The sequence below is a fragment of the Hyla sarda genome, chromosome 5 (genome assembly GCF_029499605.1).
Source record: "Hyla sarda isolate aHylSar1 chromosome 5, aHylSar1.hap1, whole genome shotgun sequence".
Classification (NCBI taxonomy): domain Eukaryota; kingdom Metazoa; phylum Chordata; class Amphibia; order Anura; family Hylidae; genus Hyla; species Hyla sarda.
Genome location: NC_079193.1, coordinates 279,152,400 through 279,179,353, shown reverse-complemented (window position 1 = coordinate 279,179,353; position 26,954 = coordinate 279,152,400). Strand labels below are relative to the sequence as shown.

The window sequence follows — 26,954 nt, the reverse complement described above, 5'->3', positions numbered from 1 at the left end:
TCTAAACATTTCCCAGTTGACGGCAGGTCACCGTGGGATACCAACCAGTCCGGTATAGGCATAAACAATTTTATACATTGTATTGTTAATATACTATCTTGAGTAATAAGTTGATGTGAACTATAATAACTCAGTTCAATATATAGTTATGAACTACACACCATATTGTCAGTAGCATTTTTGCCTGTTTGGATTTCATGGCCCACTAACTAGGGCTTATCTGAAATCCGGCTAATATTGCATACGAACAATATAGACTCTGACTATTGCATTTAGCCCATGATTGGGCTGTAGTCATTGTACCAATGCTATTCCCCTGAAGAAACTGTCATATACAGTGGAAACACATTGGGTTGCACTTTTTTGGTGCCCATATTGTTTAATAACTTTTTAATGGATCACATATGTTGATAATGGTGTTATTTTATCATGGATTATTAAAAGCTATATTTTAGAGCACTTCCCTTGGGAATTATCCCCCCTTATGATTTAGGTTTAATATACTAATATTTTTAAAGGCATATGTAAAAGAATATATTGTGAGATTTGCAATTCTCAATATATACATCATTATTTCTTAATAGATTGTAAGCGAACATACTGTGAGATTTGACAGTTCCTGATATATACTTCATTATCTCCTAATAGATTTAAAAAATTTTACTATATGACTATAGCAAGAAATCCTCATAACAACAACACTCTAATTACTTTGATTAGTAAATACTACATTTCTGATACTTTTTCTGTGAAGGATTTATTGAGGAAGTATAGCAAATATAATGAGATAGCATACTTCCCACATTAAATCCATACTACACATAGGGTAACTGAAGAAATATTGAGAAATAGATTGAGAGAGAACATCCCAGAGACTAAGTTTTCTGGCATGTGCAGTTAATTGAATACACACTCGCAAAGATAAAGTCCGCTGTCATGCGCATGGAACGCAGATTGCTGGCCGCCTGTGAATATAAGTTTGGTGGCATGCGTGGAATTTTCAAAGTCTCGCACGATGTCCGCAAACAGATAGATGGAACTCTGCACATCTTCAATAGAGCTTGCGGTGCGACTAAAGGTTTAAGTCCATGGACATGCGCAGGATTCGTGAGATCCCGCGATACTAGACGCTGTCACAGTCTGATGACCTCACAAGATACGGCAGTTACTTCTGGTAGACATTATTGGTCAGTTGATGGAGGTTGGTGATGTTTCTATGACAAAGGATTGATGCAGTCATATGATTATTCCGTTCCTCAAAACGACCAATGATGCAAGGGGGTTAGTCTATAAATACCTAATTCTGACACATGGTAGGTGGTTTTCCCCATTTATCCTCCTGGTGACACCAAAACATGTAGATGGGGGCAACTTTTTCTTGTTTTAATCGCGTCCCACAGGAATACACAGGGTATAGGGACGTCAATTTTAACAGTACTAATCACCAGGTTTAATTTTATTCACGATTGGTTCACTAAAAGTTACGTTTTAGGTAGTCTGTCCCTAAGTCTTTGTAAATTTGGGCAATTGTGAGTTGTTAATATATTGGTCCCAGACATAGCTGGGTGTTTTTTGTGTTTTGGCCCCGTAATAATTACAAAAATGCAATAAAAAAATTACAATCACAAAGTAGAAACAGATAAGAAAAAAATAACACATTTCAGTATCTGGCTGTCATCCGTAATAGAAATCTAGGCAATACATTCCCTTTAAGTTAATTTGTTAAAGTTTGATCCCATCTGTCCCACTTTTAAAGGGGTACTCTGCTGCCCCAGCGTTCGGAACATTTTGTTCCGAACGCTTGGAGCAGGCAGTGGGGGTTGTGATGTCACGCCCCCTCAATGCAAGTCAATTTGAGGGGGCATGGTGGCCGCCTCGACCCCTCCCATAGACTTGCATTTAGGGGTGTGGTGTGACGTAACAAGGGGGCATGGTCGTGATGTCCATGCACTGCATAGAAAACGCCGGGTACTGCACAATCAAACATCTTATCCCCTATCCTTTGGATAGGGGATAAGATGTCTAGGGACGGACTACTCCTTTAAAACTGTTGGTATATGGCATCTATAAAAGAAATGTGGCATAATAATACAAGTCCTGCCTTTTTCTTTTTCTTGGATTACTCTATATCTTTAACTTTACCTTGTGCACCAGAGCTTGGCTGCGGCTCCACTGGCGGTCACAGGAAAATTACAAATAACAAGAAAAGTAATTTAGGAAATCATTGGTGCATTAGTGTCAAGCCATTGAACAAACTAAAAATCCTGTAGACCTATAACTGTGAGATGAGTAAGGTGGCAGAGCAGCCTATTGCCGTGTTACCGATTCACTCACAAGCCATTAGTTTAGTATGAACAAGGGCTGGTGTCTTTATACTTCATACAGATGATCTGTTGTTGCTGAAGAATCAGCCGGATTTGATCATTTTCCATTAGCTATCCTCTGATCTTGGCTTATTAATGCAGATACAACATTGTCGAATTATCTATTATGCTATTGCTGAATGGCATTGGGTCTCTCCAGTAGTGACTCGCATGAGGACATTATTTGCTGACTATTACTTTTATAGATACTCTGCATTCTTTAAAGGGGTACTCCAGTGGAAAAAAAAATTTAAATCATCTGTTGCTAGGCAGTTAAACAGATTCGTAAATAACTTCTATTAAAAAATCTCAACGCTTCCAGTACTTATCAGCTGCTGCATGCTTCACAGGAAGTTCTTTTTGAATTTATTTTCTGTTTGACCACAGTGCTCTCTGCTGACACCTCTGTCCATGTCAGGAACTGTCCAGAGCAGGAGCAAATCCCCATAGCAAACCTATCCAGCTCCAGACAGTTCCTGACATAGACAGAGGTGTCAGCAGAGAGCACTGTGGTTAGAAAAACTCAATAGAGGTTTGCTTTGAAATGGATTATTTAGAATTACAAAAATAAACTGATGATGTTCTGAATTTCATAGATTTCAGAGGAGGGATTGGAGGTGGTCTGCATTGTATGTTCCTATAATTCATGGCTGAATTTATTTCAGGGACACAGCAGGACAAGAAAGGTTCCATACCCTAAGTGTCAGCTACTTCCGTGGTGCTCATGGATTTATTCTTGTTTATGACATCACTAATTCAATCTCTTTTGAAAATACATCTTTATGGATGAAAGACATTAAAATGGTAAGAAAAAGTGAAAATATTCTAAATCATGGCCCAGACAATTATCTGTTTTGCCAATAGCACAAACTACAGCTCAGCTTAAATCCTTCAGAAGATCTGAAATTTTGTAAAGCAGAAATATAAAGCATGTATAAACAAGTTTATAGTTTATTTTTATTTATATGTATGTTTTAGGGTATGTTGACACTAAGAAAATTCGCAAGGAATTTCTCTGTGTAATTTCCTCAACGTTTCTGCGCCGCCTGGAATCAGCGCTGAATTTTCAACCAAAATTTACCCCTTAAATTCAAAGTTCTGTTGACTAATGGGCTCTTCTGGGAAGAACATGCTCATTTTTTGATAATTAAATACTGATCACGGCATCTGCGGCATTATTGGGACTCACGGGGGGCTCATTGTACCACCCGCAGCAGAATTTTGGGGGTCCAATGAGTCAAGATGGCCATCAGCGTTCCATTTACCAGCTTAGTCCCGACTGACCAGAGAAGATGATTGCCGATATTACTGATCAGTGCTATGTCTATGCATAACAATAAACCGTAATAGTAGTCCAGTGATCGCTATAAAAAATCATTTTTGGGGACAAAAAAAAATTTAAATTTGGTTAAAAAAAAACCTTTTTAAAAATGTGAATAAGCCCTTCGCCCAACTAAAATTAAGTCCCCTCCCACCCCCTTTTCCTATCCCCCCCCCCCCAAAAAAATGGTAAAAAAAAATAAACATATTTGGTATCTTCACATGCATAAGTGTTCTATCAAAATATAATGTTAATGATCCTGTACAGTGAATGGCATAAACACAATAAAATAAATAAAAGTCCAAAATTGCTGCTTTTTGGTAACATTACATCTCAGAAAAATGAAATAAAAAGTGATCAAAAAGTCACATATATGCAAAAGTGCTAAAGTGGAACCAATATAAACTACAGATAACGACGCAAAAAAATTTGCCCTCATACAGCACTGTATACGGAAAAATTAGAAGGTTATAGGGGTCAGAATAGGGTGATTTTAAACATACTGGGGGTTATTTATCATTGTGTTCTATTGCTTTTTTTGGTCTACATTTGCAAATTTTTGTTATTTTTGTGCTAATTGCGGGTTTTTTATTTTTATTTTTTTTCAAAGTTCTAAAATCCGTCATTTTGACCTTTTGGTGTTGCTAGACTATTTTTTAAAGTGACTGATGCAGTGGTCAAGAATTTATTATCTGCGTGTTTTAGATTTTTGAACAAAGTTTGTCACAACTGGCACAAAAAAACAATAAGAACGTTGAAAGGTAATTTGTCACCAGTGTCACCTGGACTAACCTATCGGTGCAGGTGACACTGATGACAATGGTACTCACCTTGTCCCGTTCTGTGGCGGGGATCTTCGGTAATCTCCTCCGTTAGCTCCGCTCCGGGCACCTGGCTTGGGGCAGGGACAGAGCTTACCGATGTCACCGCTGCTGCTCTCTCTCAGCGCGACCCAGCCGGGAGCAGCAGCAGTGACGTCACTAAGCTCTGCCCAGGCCCCAAGCCGCTGCTGCTCTTTGCAGGGTCTCGCAGCAGCGGTGACGTCAGTTAGCTCCGCCCGTGCCCCAAGTCAGGTGCTGGGACTGGAGCGAACGGAGGAAATTACCGAAGATCCCCGCCACGGAACAGGACAAGGTGAGTACCTTTGTCATCAGTGCCGACAGGTTAGTGCAGATGACACTAGTGACAGATTTCCTTTGAAGACATAAGAAGTAAAAAATTCAAAAAACGTGCAAATGAAAAGTAAAGCAGTTGTCCATATGAAACAATCAGATATATTTTTGGCCAAGATCTAACAATTTCATGTGCCCAAGTTTAAAAAAATATCAGACAAAGTTATGATAACAAAAAAAAAATATATATATATATATATATATATATATAGTTAAAGTATGACGGCAGCACACCAAAGTAGTGAATCAATAAAGTGTTATTTTATTCCAGGGATATAGAGACAACGTTTCAGCGGTCTTTCACCGCCATTTTCACCGCCATGAAAATGGCGGTGAGAGACCGCTGAAACGTTGTCTCTATATCCCTGGAATAAAATAACACTTTATTGATTCACTACTTTGGTGTGCTGCCGTCATACTTTAACTATCAAGAGGAACCAGAGCACCGAGGTTCAATTGTGCCTGCACCCACCTCACCCAAACTGGATGTGCTGCTTTATATGGACTGTATATATATATATATATATATATATATATATATATATATATCTGTCCAACTAAAACCTCCGTCTCTAGAACAATACATTTTTCTTTCCTGGCCTGCGGCAAGGTAAACCACTATTCAAATGTGAGACTCTCTTTGCAGACCTTCTTTTAGACATACATTTTCCTTAAAATTTAAACTACAACAAATAAAGTCAAACACATAGTCAAACAAGCTCCTCAAAAGAGGGGTAGACATGATCTGAAAGTGGCGGTAGAAAATGATCTGGGTGCAGATCTGCACAAAATTTATCATGGTCACCGCGACAATATGATAAATTTGCAGCAGCACCGCCACAAAAAAAAAACATCTAGACAAACAACAAAAATTATCTAGCCAAGACCATTATTGATAAATAACCCCCACTGATTTTGTTTAGAAAAGGTGTAAACATGGGTAGCATTTTTATCATATTGATCCCCAGAATAAAGAGAACATGTCAGTTTTTCAGTAAAATGCACTGCGTAAAAATAAAACCCTACAAAAGTTGTTAAATTGTAGTTTTCTTTCAATTTCCCCACAAATTAATGGTAAAATGAAAGGTGTCATAACAAAGTACAATTGGCCCTCATATGGGTCTGAAGATGGAAAAATAAAAGAGGTATGTCTCTTAGAAAGCGCGTAGGAAAAAATGAAAGGAAGCTGGCTGCGTCCTTAAGACCAAAGGGAATAACAGTGTTGTTGTTGATTTAAAACTTTAATGACAGTGTTACAATAAGAGTAATACAATGACAAGGACACAATGACCGATACAAGGACTGAATCACTGTTAGTGACACAATTAATTATTGTAATTATGTAAAGTTAAGTATCTTTCTTAATTCCTTTTACAGAACATATAATTTCTTTATTTATCTTCAGTTTTTTTAAGGGGAATCTGTCACTATGTTCATGCTGCCCTATCTGAGGTCACTTCTGCTTTCAGCATACAGTATTATAAGATACAGTGCGGCAGTCCTCGCATTGATGGGTACAAGTTTAGGTTTCCTCAGCATTCATGATCATTAGACCTGGGAAAAACCAAGATATCCAACGTCCCCAACAGAAACATCTTGTTACTCACTTTCCTTTTTCTTCTCCATCTGGCCCCCAGACCATCATGGGGATTTCTTCCAGCTCGACAGAAACTAACGGGATAAAACATTTTAGGCTCTGCACTTTTTCAAGACTTACATAGTGCCCTGAACAGTAATAATACCCTCTTGGTTTCCCACATACCGTTGGTAGATAAGTGGGTTTCGGGGAACATTAGGTAGATCTCCCCATTAGGTAGTTAGGTCGCACCAATAGGTAGACAGTTCCTTGTGGTCCATTATGTGGGTGCTCTGAGTAGGTTGACCCCCCCCCCCAGATAGCAGCAGGAGTGCCATCAGAAATTTTGAGGCCCCTTACAAGGCCCAAGGTCTGGGCCCCTCACCCTTGCTACCTGTGGCACACGCTGAATTATATCGGGTTCAGAAACATAAAATAATACCTCAACTCCGGGACAACCTAATACTTCTGCAGTGACTAAAACATTCTGTAATAAAAAAAACAAAAACAAAAAAACACTATACATAGACCAGTATCACCATTAACACCACTATATAAGGGACAATTAACCCCTTAACGACAATGGATGTAAATGTACGTCATGGTGACGTGGTACTTACCGCACCATGACGTACATTTACCCGCCGCCATGACCGCGTGGCAGGTACCGGCTGCTATCAGCAGCCAGGGACCCGCCGGTAATGGCGGACATCCGTGGATGTCCGCCATTAACCCCTCAGATGCCGTCATCAATACAGATCACGGCATCTGCGGCAGTGTGGTACTTTTAATGGATGATCGGATCGCCCGCAGCGCTGCCGCGGGGATCCGATCATCCAGCATGGCGGCCGGAGGTCCCCTCACCTGACTCCAGCTGTCTCCCGGGGTCTTCTGCTCTGGTCTGAAATCGAGCAGACCAGAGCAGAAGATAGCCGATAATACTGGTCGATGCTATGTCCTATGCATAGCACTGAACAGTATTAGCAATCAAATGATTGCTATTAATAGTCCCCTATGGGAAAAAAATTGAAAAATCCCCTCCCCCAATAGAAAAAGTAAAACATCCGTTTTTCCCATTTTACCCCCAAAAAAGCGTTAAAAAAAAATTTATACACATATTTGGTATTGCCGCGTGTGTAAAAGTCTGAACTATTAAAATATATTGTTAATTATCCCGTACAGTGAACGGCGTAAATGTAAAAAAAAATTTAAAGTCCAAAATTGCTGATTTTTTTTGTCACATTTTATTCCCAAAAAAAATTATAAAAAATGTTTAAAAAGTAAAACCTAAGCAAAGGTGGTACTGATAAAAACTAAAGATCATGGCACAAAAATTGAGCCCTCATACCACCCCATATACGGAAAAATGAGAAAGTTATAGGTGGTCGAAATAGGGCTCTTTCAAACATACTAATTTTGTTAAAATGGTTTGAGATTTTTTTTTAAGCGGTACAATTATAGAAAATCATATAACATGGGTATAATTTTAATCGTATTGAACCACAGAATAAAGAAAACATGTCATTTTAACTGGAAAGTGTACAGCATGAAAACAAAACCTTCCAAAATTTGCTAAATTGCGGTTTTCTTTTCAATTTCCCCTACATTTTATGGTAAAATTTGTGATGTCATTACAAAGTACAATTGGTGACGCAAAAAACAAGCCCTCATATGGGTCTGTGGATGGAAATATAAAAGAGTTATGATTTTTAGAAGGTGAGGAGGAAAAAACGGAAATGCTAAAATAAAATTGGTCTGGTCCTTAAGGGGTTAATCATGCCACACCATGACCACTACAAATACTGCTATATTGTTATTGAATAAAAATCACTATACAAAGACCTGTCTATTTATATGGGTTAAAATATGTACACACATTTTGATACAGTTTAGTCTGCTTTTGAGGAATCCGTTTTTCATAAAAAACCTGATATGGGAACTGTATTGCAAAAACGTGGTGTAAATGCACCCTAACTTGTAGCGCATTTCCTGCAGAAGGTAACCCACTGTGAGTTACAGGCGTGTGAACATACCCTGGATTATACACGTTGTATACATATATACATAAGTACATCTTATATGCACATTATAACACTGTACACATTGCATACATAGAATTGCACATTGCATTTATAAATCCACAGTACTTACACACACATGCAAGTTGAGGAAACAGCATAGCACAGCAAGCTACACTGTCTCCATTCTTACTGAGTTACCTGTAGATACAGTATGTCATGTTCAGATGGGAATATATCTTTATAGAGTTTGTAAAAGGTAGTCTGTTACTGACCCCAATGTATGCCTGGCTGTTGTATTATGCTTGAGGACATGTAATGATGGCCTAGTGGAATTGTATGTATATATATATATATATATATATACACACACACACACACACATCACCCCTTTTTCCATAGTTCCATCTACTGGTCCAGATGTTAATTACTGACATTGGAATAAGAGAATAAAAAGTCCTAGAAACAAAGTGTTATCCCAGAACCTCATTGGCCTCTGTGTATAAATCACTGCTTGGTTGCTGCTTTGGTATTAAATTCTGCAATATAAAGCATAAAGTGTAGCTTCTGGGTCCCAATACAAAATCTGTGCCAGGGCTCCATGTCTGTTATATGTCACTTATGACACTTGTGTCCTCTTATGGGGCAGAGGTTACTGCTACCTTTCCCCCTCCTTATAGTTATGGACCTCATGGCAACCAGGGTTGACAGGAATAGCCAATACTAGGATGACCATTACATTATTTTATAATTAGATGATCAAGATAAAGAAAATATCAGCAACAGATTGCAGTGATATCAGCAAGAGATCCAAGTGATATCAGCAACAGGATGACCTTTACATTATTTTATAGTCCATCATTAGATGATCAAGATAGAGAAAATATCAGCAACAGATCGCAGTGATATCAGCAACAGATTCCAGTAATATCAGCAACAGATGGCAGTAATATCAGCAACAGATCCCAGTGATATCAGCAACAGATTCCAGTGATATCAGCAACAGATTCCAGTAATATCAGCAGCAGATGCCAGTAATGTCAGCAACAGATGCCAGTAATATCAGCAACAGATCCCAGTGATATCAGCAACAGATCCCTGTGATATTAGCAAGACATCTAAATAATATTAGCAACAGATCGCAGTGATATCAGCAACAGATCCCAGTGATATCAGCAACAGATTCCAGTAATATCAGCAACAGATGCCAGTAATATCAGCAACAGATCCCAGTGATATCAGCAACAGATCCCAGTAATATCAGCAACAGATCCCAGTAATATCAGCAACAGATCCCAGTGATATCAGCAACAGATCCCAATATCAGCAACAGATCCCACTATCAGCAACAGATCACAGTGATATCAGCAACAGATCCCAGTAATATCAGCAACAGATCCCAGTGATATCAGCAACAGATCCCAGTGATATTAGCAACAGATCCCAATAATATCAGCAACAGATCGCAGTGATATCAGCAACAAATCCCAGTGATATCAGCAACAGATTCCAGTAATATCAGCAACAGATGCCAGTAATATCAGCAACAGATCCCAGTAATATCAGCAACAGATCCCTGTGATATTAGCAACAGATCCCAATAATATCAGCAACAGATCGCAGTGATATCAGCAACAGATCCCTGTGATATTAGCAACAGATCCCAATAATATCAGCAACAGATCGCAGTGATATCAGCAACAGATCCCTGTGATATTAGCAACAGATCCCAATAATATCAGCAACAGATCGCAGTGATATCAGCAACAGATCCCAGTGATATCAGCAACAGATTCCAGTAATATCAGCAACAGATCCCAGTGATATCAGCAACAGATCCCAGTGATATCAGCAACAGATCCCAATAATATCAGCAACAGATCGCAGTGATATCAGCAACAGATCCCAGTGATATCAGCAACAGATCCCAGTTTGTTAAAGCATCCTTTATTTTTGGATTTTTTGTCAATATATTTAACACATCAAAGAAACCATTACTGTTCCTTGCCATTATCACTGTTATCATTGTGTTTATCTCAATCTCCTGCCTATTCATTTACTTCTACTTACTAGTAATCAGATTTGGCAGAAGCCGACATCATGTCATTGGCGATGTTGGATGAAATTAGCATAGAAGAAAAAGGCAGAAATGTGAGAGACTTTATATTACTGACTTCTGATATGCCTGTCTATCATGTACAATGGATGCGTGCTTTGTACTTTCCAGAAAGCTATCCATTTAGAAAGTCACTGTCTCTTTGCAATTTGCTTGTGTGATTCAGAAAGCTGGTGAAGAAGTAGAAGTAGTTCTCCTGGGAAATAAGTCTGACAGGGAAGACGAACGTGAGGTTTCGAAAGAAAGAGGGGAAAAGGTAAGCATTGATTGTCTCTGCATAGAAAAGTATTTGAGTTAGCCGGGTACACTGCATCTGTAAGGTGCCTGACCATGCAGCTCCGCCATTAAGAACTAATGTTGCTTAGAATGGAATTCTCATTCTGCAATATTGATTGCGCCTTTTTCTTAAGCTGTAAGTTTGAAAAATGTATTTTAATTCAGGTATTAAAGTTTTATCCACTGGTTCAAACTTTAAAAGCTTATTTATTACAGATTAACTTTATTTGTTACTCTCTACAAAATGAAATGTCTTTGTGCGAGTTACAAATACACTGAAAACCATTGTGCTTTCCTATGTTTCAGTCTTGGATTTTCTATGTTACAAGACACTATTATTGGTGTTAAAACTAAACCTTGTAAAGGGTATGTGCAGGTTGCATTCTTTAAATGGGTACTCCCCTGGAAAACATTTTTTTCAACTGGTGCCTGAAAGTTAAACAGAGTTGTAAATCACTTCAATTTAAAAATCTTATTCCTTCCAGTACTTATCAGCTGCTGTATGCTCCACAGGAAGTTTTTTTCTTGTTGATTTTCCTTTCTGTCTGACCACAGTGCTCTCTGCTGACACCTCTGTCCATATCAGGAACTGTCCAGAGCAGGAAAGGTTTGCTATGGGGATTTGCTCCTACTCTGGACAGTTCCTAAAATGGACAGAGGTGTCAGCAGAGAGCACTGTGGTCAGACTGAAAGGAAATTCAAAAAGAAAAGAACTTCCTGTGGAGCATACAGCAGCTGATAATAACTGGAAGGATTAAGATTTTTTAATAGAAGTAATATATAAATCTGTTTAACTTTCTTGCACCAGTTGATAAAAAAAAAATTCCACTGGAATACCCCTTTAATGGAAATAAAGTAAAAATAATAAATTTTTCTTCAGTAGTCTTTTCAAAGAGTACTGCTATATACAGCTCCTGAGCAGACCTACGTACATTACATCAGGTTAATGCAGTTTTTGCTCCTTGGTTTCAGACCACACACAAATGCTACTGCAGGTACAGTCTCATCCTGCAGTTATTTATTGTTTGCCTTGAGCCTTGGTTCTTTCTGACATACTATAGAGCACTGTAGTGGCCAGAGTCGAGGTCAGTATTATTCACGCACACTATATTATATATCCCTTAGACTTTTGAGCTGCAGTGTCCCACAAAAGTCACAGTGTGCACAGCCAAGCCATAAAGAATGCATCACAGGCAATGCCATCTTGACTTGCAGAAGGCATGTTCAAGAAAATGCATTTCATAAAAGGTCAAGAAGCCGCACAGAAATAATCCAGCAACACAGTGTAATTCAAATGTTTCGGAAGATAAGAAGCATTCAGCCAATCTAATCTGCCCAATATTCTGAATACTATTAATAGTCCCCGGCCCAGTCGTATATGAAGGATAGCCTTATGCCTATTCCTATCTTATATGAAGGATAGCCTTATGCCTATCCCTATTTATATGTGGTGTCGGACAGGGTAATGTGTAATTAACCTTATCGTGACACCAGGGCGTGGTTGACCTGTACACCACCCGAGGTAGGCCGGCCTCAACTGTGCCAGGCACGGGGCAAATAATCTCTCCAACGCAAGGTTACGGTTAACCCCTTCCCGACCCATAACATACATGTCTGTAATGAACGGGAAGGTTTTCCCGACCTATGACGTACATGTACGTCTTGCAGATACTGGCCGCTACCCGCTGCATCCTGCCGCACCCGGTAAGATGGTGGCTATCACTGACAGCCAACTTGCTTTGGGACCTAGGGGGGTTTTGTCCCCTCCTGACAGCGATCGCTACAATGAGCTAGTCAAATCTGACTTGCTGATGGCAGCGTTTCGCAATGAAAATCCTGAGCAGAGCGGTGTGTGTCTCGATCACGGGGATCGGGACACACACACTGCTCTGCTAAGTGTCCCAAGTGTCCTGTCCACCTTCCCCGATGTCCCTTACCGAGCCCGAGCTCCCGCAGCTGTGCCCTCCTGTATGCTTCACTTCGGGGTGAAGCGAGTGCAGTTATTTTTATTTTTTTTAGCTCCCCCTAGTGTCCTAAACCTGTTACTGCATCTTGTGCTTGGCAGGGCAGACACTAGGGGGAGCTGTTGTACAGAAGTAAAAATCTAATAATATATATACACACACACACACACATATACACACACACACATATATTCAGAATTCAAGTGGTCCCTAACAAAATGTGATTTTGAACTTTCGTAGAAAATGTGAAAAAATGTTCATACAGTGGGGATCAAAAGTTTGGGCACCCCAGGTAAAAATTTGTATTAATGTGCATAAAGAAGCCAAGGAAAGTTGAAAAAATCTCCAAAAGGCGTCAAATTACAGATTAGACATTCTTATAATATGTCAACAAAAGTTAGATTTTATTTCCATCATTTACACTTTCAAAATAACAGAAAACAAAAAAAATGGCGTCTGCAAAAGTTTGGGCACCCTGCAGAGTTAATATCTTGTACTGCCCCCTTTGGCAAGTATCACAGCTTGTAAACGCTTTTTGTAGCCAGCCAAGAGTCTTTCAATTCTTGTTTGAGGTATCTTTGCCCATTCTTCCTTACAAAAGTCTCCCAGTTCTTTGAGATTGCTTGGCTGTCTGTCACGCACTGCTCTTTTAAGGTCTATCCATAGATTTTCAATTATGTTGAGGTCAGGAGATTGTGAAGGCCATGGCAAAACCTTAAGTTTATGCCTCTTGATGTAATCCCCCATGGATTTTGAGGTGTGTTTAGGATCATTATCCATTTGTAGAAGCCATCCTCTCTTTAACTTCAGCTTTTTCACAGATGGCATCCAAAATTTGCTGAAATTTTATTGAATCCATTTTTCCTTCTACTTGTGAGATGTTCCCTGTGCCACTGGCTATAATACAACCCCAAAGCATGATTGATCCACCCCCATGCTTAACAGTTGGACAGAGGTTATTTTCATTAAACTCTGTTCCCCTTCTTTTCCAAACGTACTTTTGCTCATTCCGGCCAAAAAGTTAAATTTTAACCTCATCGGTCCACAGAACTTGTGAACTTCAAGCGCTGATTTTTGTGGTGAGGACGTAGAAGAGGTTTTCTTCTGATGACTCTTCCATATTTGTACAAGTATCTCTTTATAGTGGAATAGTGTACCACAACTCCAGTGTCTGCCAGATCTTTCTGGAGGGATTGTGCAGTCAAACGTGGGTTTTGAATTGTTTTTCTCACAATCCTGCGAGCTGTTCTGTCTGATATGTTTCTTGGTTTTCCAGATCTTGCTTTAACTTGCACTGTTCCTGATGACTGCCATTTCTTAATTACATTCCAAACAGAGGATATTGACATCTGAAAATGTTTTGCTATCTTCTTATAGCCTTCTCTAGCATTGTGAGCGTCAACTATTTTCAGTTTCAGATTTCTAGACAACTGCTTAGAAGAACCCATGGTGCTGATTGTTGGGGCAAGGTCAGATGAGTCTGGGCATTTAAAACCTTTGAGATTGACATCACCTGGTCTTCCCAGATGATGATTGAGAACAATCCATGACACTGGCAGGTCTCAGATTTGCAAAGGGAGCAGTGCATGCTATAAATTCTGCAGGGTGCCCAAACTTTTGCAGACACCATTTTTTTGTTTTCTGTTATCTTGAAAGTGTAAATGATGGAAATAAAATCTAACTATTTTTGACATATTATAAGAATGTTTAATCTGTAATTTGATGCCTTTTGGAGATTTTTCCATCTTTCCTTGGCTTCTTTATGCACATTAATAAAAATTTTTACATGGGGTGCCCAAACTTTTGATCCTTACTGTATCATTATATGCCTTCTAATGTTGTATAAAAGTAAAATAATGTTTAACAAATGATGCCAGCATAAAGTAGACATGTTGTGGACAATGCCAGAACATGTCAGTAGCACAGAGGTTAAGAAATGACAAGCTCAGAGTCCTGTCTACAAATGCCCGCAGTTTAGGTAATAAAATCAATGAACTTGGGTCAGTAATGGCATCTCAGAATGTAGATTTAGTGGCTGTTACTGAGACATGGTTTAATGGAAGTAATGACTGGGACATATCCATACCAGAGTACTCTTTATAGAGAAGAGACATAGAAGGCAAGAAAGGAGGAGGAGGAGTGGCCCTGTATGTGAAATACATCATAAAATCTAACTTGATACAAGTTAGTGAGGCAAACAGAGTCAGTTTGGGTTACGTTGCAGTTTGGTAATCAAGACAGTAACTCATGTAGCTCATGTAACTCATGTATGATATATAGACCACCTGGCCAAGTTAAAGAATTAGATGATCTACTAGTTGAAGAAATAGCTAAAATGACAATGAAAGGAGAAGTTATCATTATGAGAGACTTAAATCTTCCGGATATAAACTGGAAAACCAAAATAGCTAGTTCTTCCAGGAGTACAGATATTCTAAATAGTTTTATATAAGCAAATATGGTATCAATAAAAAGTACAGATCACGGTGCAAAAAATGAGCCCTCATACCGCCGCTTATACGGAAAAGTGAAAAAGTTATAGGTCTTCAAAATGGGGGGATTTTAAATGCACTCATTTGGTTAAAAAGTTTGCGATTTTTTTTTAAGTGCAACAATAATAGAAAAGTACGTTATCATGGGTATCATTTTAATCGTATTGACCCAAAGAATAAAGAAGAACACATGCCATTTTTACCGGAAATTGTACGGCGTGAAAACGAAACCTTCCAAAATTTGCAAAATTGCGGTTTTCTTTTTAATTCCCCCACACAAATAGTATTTTTTTGGTTGTGCCATACATTTTATTGTAAATGAGTGATGGCATTACAACGGACAACTGGTCGCGCAAAAAAAAGCCCTCATACTAGTCTGTGGATGAAAATATAAAAGAGTTATGATTTTTTGAAGGCGAGGAGAAATTGGAGTCCTTAAGGCCCAAATTAAAGGGGTACTCCGGTGAAAACCTTTTTTCTTTTAAATCAACTGGTGGCAGAAAGTTAAACATATTTGTAAATTACTTCTATTAAAAAATCTTAATCCTTCCAGTACTTATTAGCTGCTAAATGCTACAGAGGAAATTCCTTTCTTTTTGGAACACTGATGACATCACGAGCACAGTGCTCTCTGCTGACATCTCTGTCCATTTTAGCAACCATGCATAGCAGATGTATGCTAAGGGCAGCATGGTGGCTCAGTGGTTAGCACTGCTGCCTTGCAGTGCTGGGGACTTGGGTTTAAATCCCAGTAAGGACAACAATAAATAAAGCGTTATTATTATAATAACGTCAGCAGAGAGAACTGTACTCGTGATGTCATCAGAGAGCATTCCAAAAAGAAAAGCATATCCTCTGTAGTATTCAGCAGCTAATAAGTACAGGAAGGATTAAGATTTTTTAATAGAAGTAATTTACAAATATGTTTAGCTTTCTGCCACCAGTTGATTTAAAAGAAAAAAGGTTTTCACTGGAGTACCCCTTTAAGGGGTAAAACATGCATTGGATAAGCATAAGACTATCCTTCATATAAGATAGGGCCAGGGACTATTGATAGGATTCAGTATTGGGCAGACTAGATGGGCCAAATGGTTCTTATCTGCCGACATATTCTTTGTTTCTATGTGAATTAATAACTACATTTATATGGCATGACTATTTCTCTTAAAGTGATAAAGTAGAGTTTCAAACATAGAGAAATGAAAATTTTTCTAATTCTTTTTCACAATATTTTCGAGTTTTTCACAAAAATCGCTTCATGCATCAACAAAAATTTACCACTAATATTAAGTACAATTAGGGGTATTTATCATTAGTTTTACCTCTGTTTTTTGACGGTTGTTTGTCGCTAATCATGTGCGCCAATAGGTTTTTGCGACTTTTGGTGCGACAAACGTTTTCCACTGTTTTTAACGTCGAACCTTATTCTTACGTGGCATAGCTACTTTAGCTGCAGTGGACGTGAATTTACTATTTGCGCCTTTTACTCTTTGTCGCAAAATTGTTCACTAATACCGCAAACGAGGCGCATCTCAACGCCATGATAAAATACACCTCGGAAATATTCTAAATCTATGCCATTGCAACCGGACCCCTATTCTTCTTCTTACAAAGCCTGTTATATCTACACATTTCAAGCTTAGTATTGTAATTGACCTTATCATTAGTTTAGGCAAATTCTGGGCTTTTTCTATGAAAGATTGCGATTCTGAAATATGAAAGGGTTGGAATTGTCCCCCAATTAAGCCCTATAATTGATCCAAACGATGCTTAAAACATTACTGCAGAAAATCACAAGGATATCTTACCACAAAGAAAGCTGAAAAGACTACTGGCAAGCCTGCTAGCAGCGCGGGAGAAATGGCGGCCGTTTCTGATTGGAAGATTGGCGGTCATTTCTAGTTTCGGAATTTGCGCCAAAGTTATTAACGGACGTGCGACAATTGATAAATTTGGCGCATGTCCGTTAAAAACACAGCAGGAAAAACCGCTAATATTAATAAATCCCCCCAATATGTCTAGAAAAAACAATCCCTGAATCACTTTGCCAGGTAAAAGCAGTTCAAAGTTATTACCACTTAAAGAGACACATGTCAGATTTGAAAAAACGGACTGGGTCATGAAGGCCAAAACTAGCTGGGTCATAAAGGGGTTAACTAGCTTGCTTTACTGAGGTTGGAAAGATGGTACAATCCGTTACAGCTCAGATTAGCAAGAAGGAGTTGCAGGGTGAACTTAAGGAAGCTTATCGGCTTGCTGGGACTTATAGTTGATTGTGCTGTATATGACTGATTCAGCCCACGCTATACTTTAGAGACTTGGAGTCGACTAACTTGCTGACTTGACTTATAATATCCCTAAGACTGTAGGTTTACAGCAAGGCTTTGACTTTCGCCTCACAGACAGACTTCAAGGGGTTATCCAGGAAAAAAAACTTTTTTTTATATATCAACTGGCTCCAGAAAGTTAAACAGATTTGTAAATTACTTCTATTAAAAAATCTTAATCCTTTCAGTACTTATGAGCTTCTGAAGTTTAGGTTGTTCTTTTCTGTCTAAGTAATCTCTGATGACACGTGCCCAGTTTAGAAGAGGTTTGCTATGGGAATTTGCTTCTAAACTGGGCGTTTCCCCGAGACACGTGTCATCAGAGATTACTTAGACAGAAAAGAATAACCTTAACTTCAGAAGCTCATAAGTACTGAAAGGATTAAGATTTTTTAATAGAAGTAATTTACAAATCTGTTTAACTTTCTGGAGCCAGTTGATATATAAAAAAAAAAGTGTTTTCCTGGATAACCCCTTTCACTCCTCTCCAAACTGAGCCTCAGCAAAGACTCAAGAGTGAGAGCTGAACTCTGACCTTACTATATAAGGGAGGAGTTTAGAGAGATCCCATTGGCCGGATAAGTCACATGTTCACCACTGCATACTCTCCTTAACAACAAGGTCCTTAGCAACAAGGCATTTAAGGCAACAAGTACATAGATAATACAAATACATTAACCCTTATATGACCTATTATGTAGTGCATTATAGATAGTTCTGAGGAGAGGGGGCCCATAACAGACATTGAGCAGCATCTGCCACAAAGGATGAGCAGGAGTTCAGACGAACATGTGATTCTGTACTGGGTCACCACATAAAGCATAGCCTTATGCCTATCCTATGCATGCTTAGACTCCTTCACTGTATTTGCAGCTACCACTTCTGCAGATGGTGTAGATGGCTTTTCTGTACCAGGAAAGTGGGTGTTTTAATCCTGGCATCTTTTTGATGCCAGGATTATCATAAATCATAAGTCACACCTAATGGCAGTCAGGACCTGGTCTAAAAGCCTGCGCACTCCTGGTGCGGGATGTGCGCAGCATTTATCATTCCGTGCGGGATGTGCGCAGCATTTATCATTCCATGCATGGCACGCAGAATGAGAAATGTAGTCCTATGTGCTGTATGCAGCCGTGCATAGCCATCTGCTAGTGCAGTACAGCAGTGGTCTTCAACCTGTGGACCTCCAGATGTTGCTAAACTACAACTCCCAGCATGCCCGGACAGTCGTTGGCTGTCCGGGCATGCTGGGAATTGTAGTTTTGCAACATCTGGAGGTCCACAGGTTGGAGACCACTGCAGTACAGCATCATGGGTAATTGTTCTATGATATCTTAAGTGCATATGGCTAGTAGCTGTAAGTCACTCTTCACCTTTTGTACTTTGCATCATAAATATAACAATAGAATGACATTGACATGCATGCCATTTCTTATGGAACCTATTGTCGGTTTCTCATTTCCTCTTTTAGGTGTGTCTTTTACAGGGCATTCACTAGGGATCGACCGATTATCGGTATGGCCGATATTATCGGCCGATAATCACGATTTTGGGCATTATCGGTATCGGCAATTACCTTGCCGATAAGCCGATAATGCCCCGCCCCCCCACACCGCGAGCGCAACCCCCCCCCTGACCCGCTGCACCGCGACCGCCCCCCCCCCCCCCCCGACCCACCGCACCGCGTCGCACCCACCACCGTAGTGCTGGGCGGTATACCGGTATGAACCGGATACCGTTTTTTTTCTCCCACGGTATGGATTTTTGCCCATACCACTATACCGGTCAGGCCCCTTCCCCACCCACCGAGTCAATAAAAAAAATTAAACTTAACCGTAATGGGGGTGGTCCGGGCCATCCATCCGTCCTGTTGTGTCCGGCAGCATTCCAGGTGGAGGGTGAACCGGTCCGGGCTGTCCTTCTTCTCCGGGGGTGCTCTTCTCCACTCCGGGCAGGCTCCTGCCTAGTACGCTGCATAGACGCCGCTACGCCGTGACGTCAGGTGCGTCGCTGCGCACGGGCGTCACTGCGCAGCGGCGTCTATGCCGGAGCCTGCCCGGAGTGGAGAAGAGCACCCCCAGAGAAGAAGGACAGCCCGGACCGGTTCACCCTCCACCCGGAATGCCGCCGGACACTACACGAAGTATGGATGGCCCGGACCCCCCTGACAGGTAGGGGGAGAGAAGTATCGGTATCGGCCCTAAAAAAACGATATCGGTCGATCCCTAGCATTCACACATTTTGTCCATGTAACATAACAGGGAAAATGCAGCTGTATACTCTACATATGCACAAAATGTGTTTATTAGTTTTTTGTTTGTTTTTTATTTAAAGAGAGCAACAATTGGTAGTACAAGCTTAAAGGGGTATTCCAGGCCAAAACTTTTTTTTATATATCAACTGGCTCCGGAAAGGTAAACAGATTTGTAAATAACTTCTATTAAAAAATCTTGATCCTTCCAATAGTTTTTAGCTTCTGAAGTTGAGTTGTTGTTTTCTGTCTAACTGCTCTCTGATGACTCACGTCCCGGGAGCTGTGCAGTTGCTATGGGGATATTCTCCCATCATGCACAGCTCCCGGGACGTGACATCATCATTGAGCAGTTAGAAAGAAAACTTCAGAAGCTAATAACTATTGGAAGGATTAAGATTTATTAATAGAAGTAATTTACAAATCTGTTTAACTTTCCGGAGCCAGTTGATATATATATATATATATAAAAAGGTTTTGCCTGGAATACCCCTTTAAACATAATGCAAACATTTGCACAGGGTACAATTCCAGTGAAATAAGGCAGGTCAAGTGGTTCAAATAACAAAAATAATCATACATAGGCTCAAACAAAAACAAAAAATCAGGGACATTTATCAAAACCTGCGCAGAGGAAAACTTGCTGAGTTGCCCATAGCAACCAATCAGATCTTTTCTTATTTTTTTTACAAGGCTTCTGCAAAATGAGAGAAGCGATCTGATTGGTTGCCATGGGCAACTAGTCAACTTTTCCTCTGGACAGGTTTTGATAAATCTCTCCAAATATCTTTAAAATTATAAAAAATAAAAATAAAAATAAAAAAAAGGCCTTCACCAGTCTTCACCCATTTTGCAAACAGATAAACATATAATAAACATGTTTGGTATTGTCACGCTTGGAATTGTCTGAACTATTAAAATACAATGTTTAGGATCCCAAATTGTAAACGGCTTAAATGTAAAAAAATTATATATCAGAATTTTTTTCATAAAAAGTGATCAAAAATGTCCCATCAAAACAAAAATGGTATCAATAAAAACTACAGATCACAGCATAAAAATGAGCCCTCATACAGCCCAATATACAGAAAAATAGAAAAGTTATAGGACAGAAAAAGGACAATTTTAAGCATAGTTATTTTGTTAAAAAAAAAAAAGAAAAGTTTGACTTTTTCTAAAGCAGTACAATGATAGAAAAATAATATAAATTGGGTATTATTTTAATCACAATGACCTACAGAATAAAGAGAACTTATAATTTTTTACCATAAAGCACCCTGTGTAAAAACCCGTGATCAGCCATCTTATCCCCTATCCTTTGGATAGGGGATAAGATGTCTAGGAGCGGAGTACCCCTTTAAGTTTAGAAGAGTGAATGTGTGATCTAGTCCAGAGTCAGTAGCACATACTGCTCTATAAGCAGTATGGCGACCATTTCAGGTCCCACTTAGCAAAATTACCCCTGGTAGACTTCTTTAACTGGGGAACTTGCCATCCCAGCCTCGCCGGTCGGACTGTTTCCGAGGCTGGGCCCCCTCTAATGGACTCACTCGGGTGTTCCAGTTCACCCGTGACAAAGTAGACTCTGTAATGGTGGGGCTGATGATGACCACCATTTGCACCGCAGCAGCTTGTGCCACTGGGGAACAGCAGTTGGTTCCTTTTGGGCCGGCCAAACTTCCTCTACGGGAGTAGGTCGAGGCACTTCAGTTGGTGCCCGCTGATTAGGCCAAACCTCTTCAACCACAGGAGTAGGCCTGAGCACATTCACAGACAGCTTTGGTAGGTACTTCGGGGCCATGATAGGCACCTCAGGCATGTAGACCTGTTCCTCCTGGACAGTACCTTTGACTTTAGGTGGCAGCAACCCAAAGGGATCGGCGTCCCAGTCGACCGATGGGAAGTATGCAAACGGAATTTGGGTTGGATTCTTCTAACGGTTCACTGCGGTCGCCCACTCTCCTCTCAAGCTCTGTACAGGAGTGTACTCCACGATCTCCCCGCTCTCTAGAGAATGCAGTGGTGGTGGGGGGGGGGGGGTAGATAGTCTCTCTGCACTGCCCGATGATTAACCAAGATGGTCCCTCCATGATGACAGTCCATGAAGGAGCCAAACACCCACACTTTGTCGAATTTTATGACTGTGGCTCTGCGGCGTTCGGGGTGGCTCTCCCTCTCGGGGATGTTCCAACTTCCTAATGGACAGAGCCTCCAATGCTTTTGTGTCCTGCTGCTGCACTTGCCGCACCTCAAATGGCAGCAGCTTCGGCCCATATCTTTCCATTCTATGTGCCCTTCGCCTCTCTACAATCTCGGCCACCGGAGCTTCTCTTCTGGCCCTCTCAGACTGGGGGATGAGATTTCCCTGGCAGGGGAAGAAGGTGCTTCCTCATATACTGTATTAGTCCAGGCTCATCACCAAACAACCATTTTGGTAAAGGTGGGGATCGGGGAGACTGCCTAACAGGGCAGCAAGGGTACAGGGCAACAACTCCCATACTGGGCCACCACATTAGTCATCGCAACCCAAATTGTTTCTTTTGTATATGAAGTATACAGTTCTATAGACCTACATATAACTTGTGTTGAACTTGTACTTATTGTTCAGTCATAGTTAAGAAAGTTTGAAGAAAAAACATTTATAATGCATTCTTTTCTTTCAGTGTCTGAGCTGTCGTTGTATAGTGCAGTGCATAAGGCCTTTATTATAGTAGGTGGTCTTTTTGTACACTGCGAGAAAAACATAATAAAATCCAGCACATACAGATAGAGAGCTCCAATATTTCTCAGCTAGAACAACAATTGTTTAGTCCTATTATTGTATCCCATACACAAGACAATTAAAGTCATACAGCGCTGAAGAACTTTGCTGCCATCTAGAAGTATACTAGGGTCATCTACAAGTAGCTCTAAGCAACTACATTTTGCTTGATAAAGTGGGATAACCTTGTACCTATCCTGAAGCAAAGTTGGTTCTGCTGCAAGAAAACTCATTTTGGGATTCGAACAATTCCATTATGTTGACAAATTTTGTATGTGGCTCCTGCTATATACTAGATTTTACTAGAGGACTATGTATACAATGATCCCTCAACTTACAATGGCCTCAACATACAATAGTTTCAACATACAATGATCTTTTCTGAACCATTGTAACTTGAAACCAGACTCAACATACAATGCTACGAACAGTCCAGATCTGCAAAACATGTCAATGGCTGGAAGATCTGACCAATCAGAATGGACATTTCACTGGTAAAACACCTGTATTACTAAAGTGCATGTACTGAATTCCTGTCTGGTACCGCCTCCCTACAGTACAGGGAGGTATTACATGTTCTGTACTACTCTTTCAGAAATGAAGGAGGATGATCCAGGACTGTACATAAAATTGCAGCTTTATTAGGTTCCAATTAGCCTTTGTGACCCTAGGGCTTGACTAATATAATTACCAAACCCCAGGGCAAAAAAGCCTGGGGTGAAAAGCCACTTTTAAGGCAACCGTTGGGGGTTAATATTTTAAAACATCAAACAATAGAAGTTATATTTTTGGGGTTGTCTTAAAAGGGGTTTTTCACCCTGGGCTTTTTTGCCCTGGGGTTTGGTAATTGTATTGGGTTCCGTATCAAAACACTTCACATAGTAAAAATGATCAATCCACTGTCATACATGTTTCAAGTGCATGCACTCTCTTCTTCGGTGACGGAACCCAATAAAGCTGCAAGTTTATGCACAGTCCTGGATCATCCGCTTTCATTTCTGCTCGTGTTAGCACCTTGCCGGGTGCAGGTCCATGCACCAAAGCCAGGAAAGCGAGCTGAACAATTTATTTCTTATATCTGTACTACTCTTCACCTGTGCCAGGGTTAGCTGCTCCTTTGGACACCAAGTAAAGGCGGCTCCATTTTACTTTTTTAGGACACTGTGTGTTCTGTACAGGACCCTGAAGAAGCTCCTGTCCTCTACATAGACAGTGATTACATCTCCCAGCAGATCTTTCTTACGTTTATATGTAAGGACTTGTTTTATCTATATTAGTTGTCTACTTATTTTTGTCTAATCCTTTCTTTTTTCCTATTTTTGGATGACATTTTGGGGCTTCAGAACCAATTCCCAGGTTTCCATAGAGTTATGGTCTCAACATACAATGGTTTCAACATACAATGGTCATCCTGGAATGAATTAATATTGTAACTTGAGGGACCACTGTAAAGGCATTGATGATTATACATTCTGGCTTCAGTGCAATTGCTTGTATTTTCTTTGGCACATCAATTGCTCCTGCAGTGGGTTATGTTAACTACAGAGCACTACAGCGTTTTCTTGCCAAATCTGCATACTTACTATGCTACGCACAACCTATGGCCCATCACCTTCATCTGCTTTTTTTTAATTTTTTTACTTACCTTGCATATTGATATGTCTCCTGAATTTAAAGGACATCTGCAGGATAAGGGAAAAGTGTCTGATTGCGGGGGGTCCAACCGCTTGGACCCCTGCGATCTCCCAAACGGGGCCCCACATTGCCGCTCTATGTGAGGTCGACTGTACGCCCCCTCCACATACAGTTTTATGGGAGAGGAGGGGAGGCACGGACGCTGCCTCCCCGCCTCTCCCATAGAGATACATGGAGGAGGCGTTTCGGCCGCAACGTCATGCTATGGTCGGCACAACTCCTGCATGGAAGAGCCGTGGCAGAGCCGTGGTCCCATGCAGGAGATCGCGGGGGGTCCCAGCAGCTGGACCCCCCGCGATCAAACACTTATCCCCTATCCTATGGATAGGGGATAAGTTGTATTTTACTGCAGATGTCCTGCAGTTGTTAGGAAACTGGAGTACCTTTTTGAAATATAATGTTTTAAATTCAATGACATAGAATACCAATGGAAATTTGCAGACATAGAGGGAGATTTATCAAAGCCTGTGCAGAGGAAAACTTGCCCAATTGCCCATAGCAACCAATCAGCTTGCTTCTTTCATTTTTTAGGAAGGCCTGTGAAAAATGAAAGAAGCGATCTGATTGGTTGCTAGGGGCAACAGGACAACTTTTCCTCTGCACAGGTTTTGATAAATCTCCCCCATTGTCCTACCCAAAATTTGTACAGCCACACATGACCGGAACAAGTTTAACAATGATTTTGTCTTCTACTGCATGTAATCCCTAATATTTCCTTTATAATATAAAGTGTCAGTGTTGGTAATTCAAATTCTCATGCAATAAACCTTGTCCAACTAACGTTTTATTGGTATTTTTTTCTAGCTGGCATGGGAATATGGTATACCATTTTTTGAGACAAGTGCTAAAGAGAATATCAATATTGAGAACGCATTTGATTTGCTGTCAACAACTATATATGCAAAGGTAAGTTTTGTATAGTTATCCTAGAAATTGCGGGAACTACATGCATTCATTGCAGATGTACTGAAAACATTTCACTATATCTCACTGATGTTGGGATATGTACCTACGGCATCTATTTAATCTATCTCAATTACTACTACTTTGGATGGATCTCTAATATGGTACCTGTAGAAGCATATGAGACTTGGCTTTACCATTTTTGGTACAGTTTCCCATTAAAATGTTTATTTTTCAGAGGTCATCTGTATTAATCCATCAGAATGTGGTGAACTTGAGAGAACCGAAGAAAAGCTCATCCTGTATAAGTTGCACTTGATAGAGGGTCAAGAATCCGTTGCATGAATGCACTTCAAGAAGACCCAGACATTTACCATTTTGCAGTATTTTTATTCAAAAACTGAAATAAATGCCAAACATATATTTATCTGGTTCAATACAAGAAAATTCACATCGGCACTCACCTGTTAAAACGTAACTTTTATCTCATCATCTTCATAAAAAGAACCAGGCCTCTGGTGGGATCGGGAAGCTGAAAAAATGCTACAGCCGAAGCTGCGCGGGTGGTGGGCGGCCGCCCACCACCCGCGTAGCTTTGGCTGTAGCATTTTTTCTGTTTCCTGATCACACCAGAGGCCGGATTCTTTTTATGAAGATGATGAGATAAAAGTTAAGTTTTAACAGGTGAGTGCCGATGTTAATTTTCTTGTATTGGATTTGATGTTGGATCTCTTTTTTCCTGCATCATGCACCCCTGCTTCCCAATACTACTACTTCCATCAGTGAGTTTCGGCTTTTGATTTTTTTTTGGTTTTGTAATATACAGTAGTGCCGCCCTGTCTTTCCTCTACTGCCTTGAATATATTTATCTAGTACAATATGTAAGCATTTACAACCCCTGCACTGACATTAGTTTGTGTACAGCATATGTGTTTGTGTATGTACACCTTAAAGGGGTATTCCAGGAAAAAACTTTTTTTAATATTTCAACTGGCTCCAGAAAGTTAAACAGATTTGTAAATTATTTCTATTAAAAAATCTTAATCCTTTCAGTACTTATGAGCTTCTGAAGTTAAGGTTGTTCTTTTTTGTCTGAGTAATCTCTGATGACACGTGTCTCGGGAAACGCCCAGTTTAGAAGCAAATTCCCATAGCAAACCTCTTCTAAACTGGGCGGTTCCCGAGACACGTGTCATCAGAGATTACTCAGACAGAAAAGAACAACCTAAACTTCAGAAGCTCATAAGTACTGAAAGGATTAAGATTTTTTAATAGAAGTCATTTACAAATCTGTTTAACTTTCTGGAGCCAGTTGATATTTAAAAAAAAGTTTTTTCCTGGATAACCCCTTTAATAATGATTTGTTAGACTATGTTGTATTTTTAGTATATATAGCTAAAACCAGTAGTGGGTCCAGAGGTATAAATATAAGCTGCTGAGCCTCAATATAAAATCTTTAACAGGGATTCCAATGTAATGCTTCCTTTAATAGTACTGGTGTCCTCGCATGGGGAAGAGAATCCTCATGAGCCCCTTAGGCTCCTTAGCCTGGGTTCACTCACATCCTCTGCACCCCTATAGTGGGTTCCAAAATACAGAAATATAGTTTTTCATTATAATTGTTCTGTGTCGGTTCCTCTTTTGGTTTTGGATAAAAAAAAAAAATACAGACAAAAATACTACATGTGAATCTGAAGTGACACTCTACCTTTGCCATAA

General features: G+C 40.0%; 1 protein-coding gene across 2 annotated transcripts in view; it reads left to right on the top strand.

Moving 5' to 3' along the window:
- Positions 1-25,705, top strand: part of LOC130272687 (ras-related protein Rab-10-like) — a 44,889-nt gene extending 19,184 nt beyond the window's left edge. The window contains exons 3-6 of one of the 2 annotated variants that reach the window (XM_056518543.1): positions 3,029-3,167; positions 10,733-10,822; positions 25,137-25,238; positions 25,474-25,705. In XM_056518543.1, coding sequence (XP_056374518.1) covers positions 3,029-3,167; positions 10,733-10,822; positions 25,137-25,238; positions 25,474-25,554 — 412 coding nt within the window. In that variant the 3' untranslated portion in view covers positions 25,555-25,705. The remainder of the gene's footprint in view (positions 1-3,028; positions 3,168-10,732; positions 10,823-25,136; positions 25,239-25,473) is intronic. The other variant, XM_056518544.1, reaches the window with a different exon arrangement.
- Positions 25,706-26,954: the final 1,249 nt, after the last annotated feature.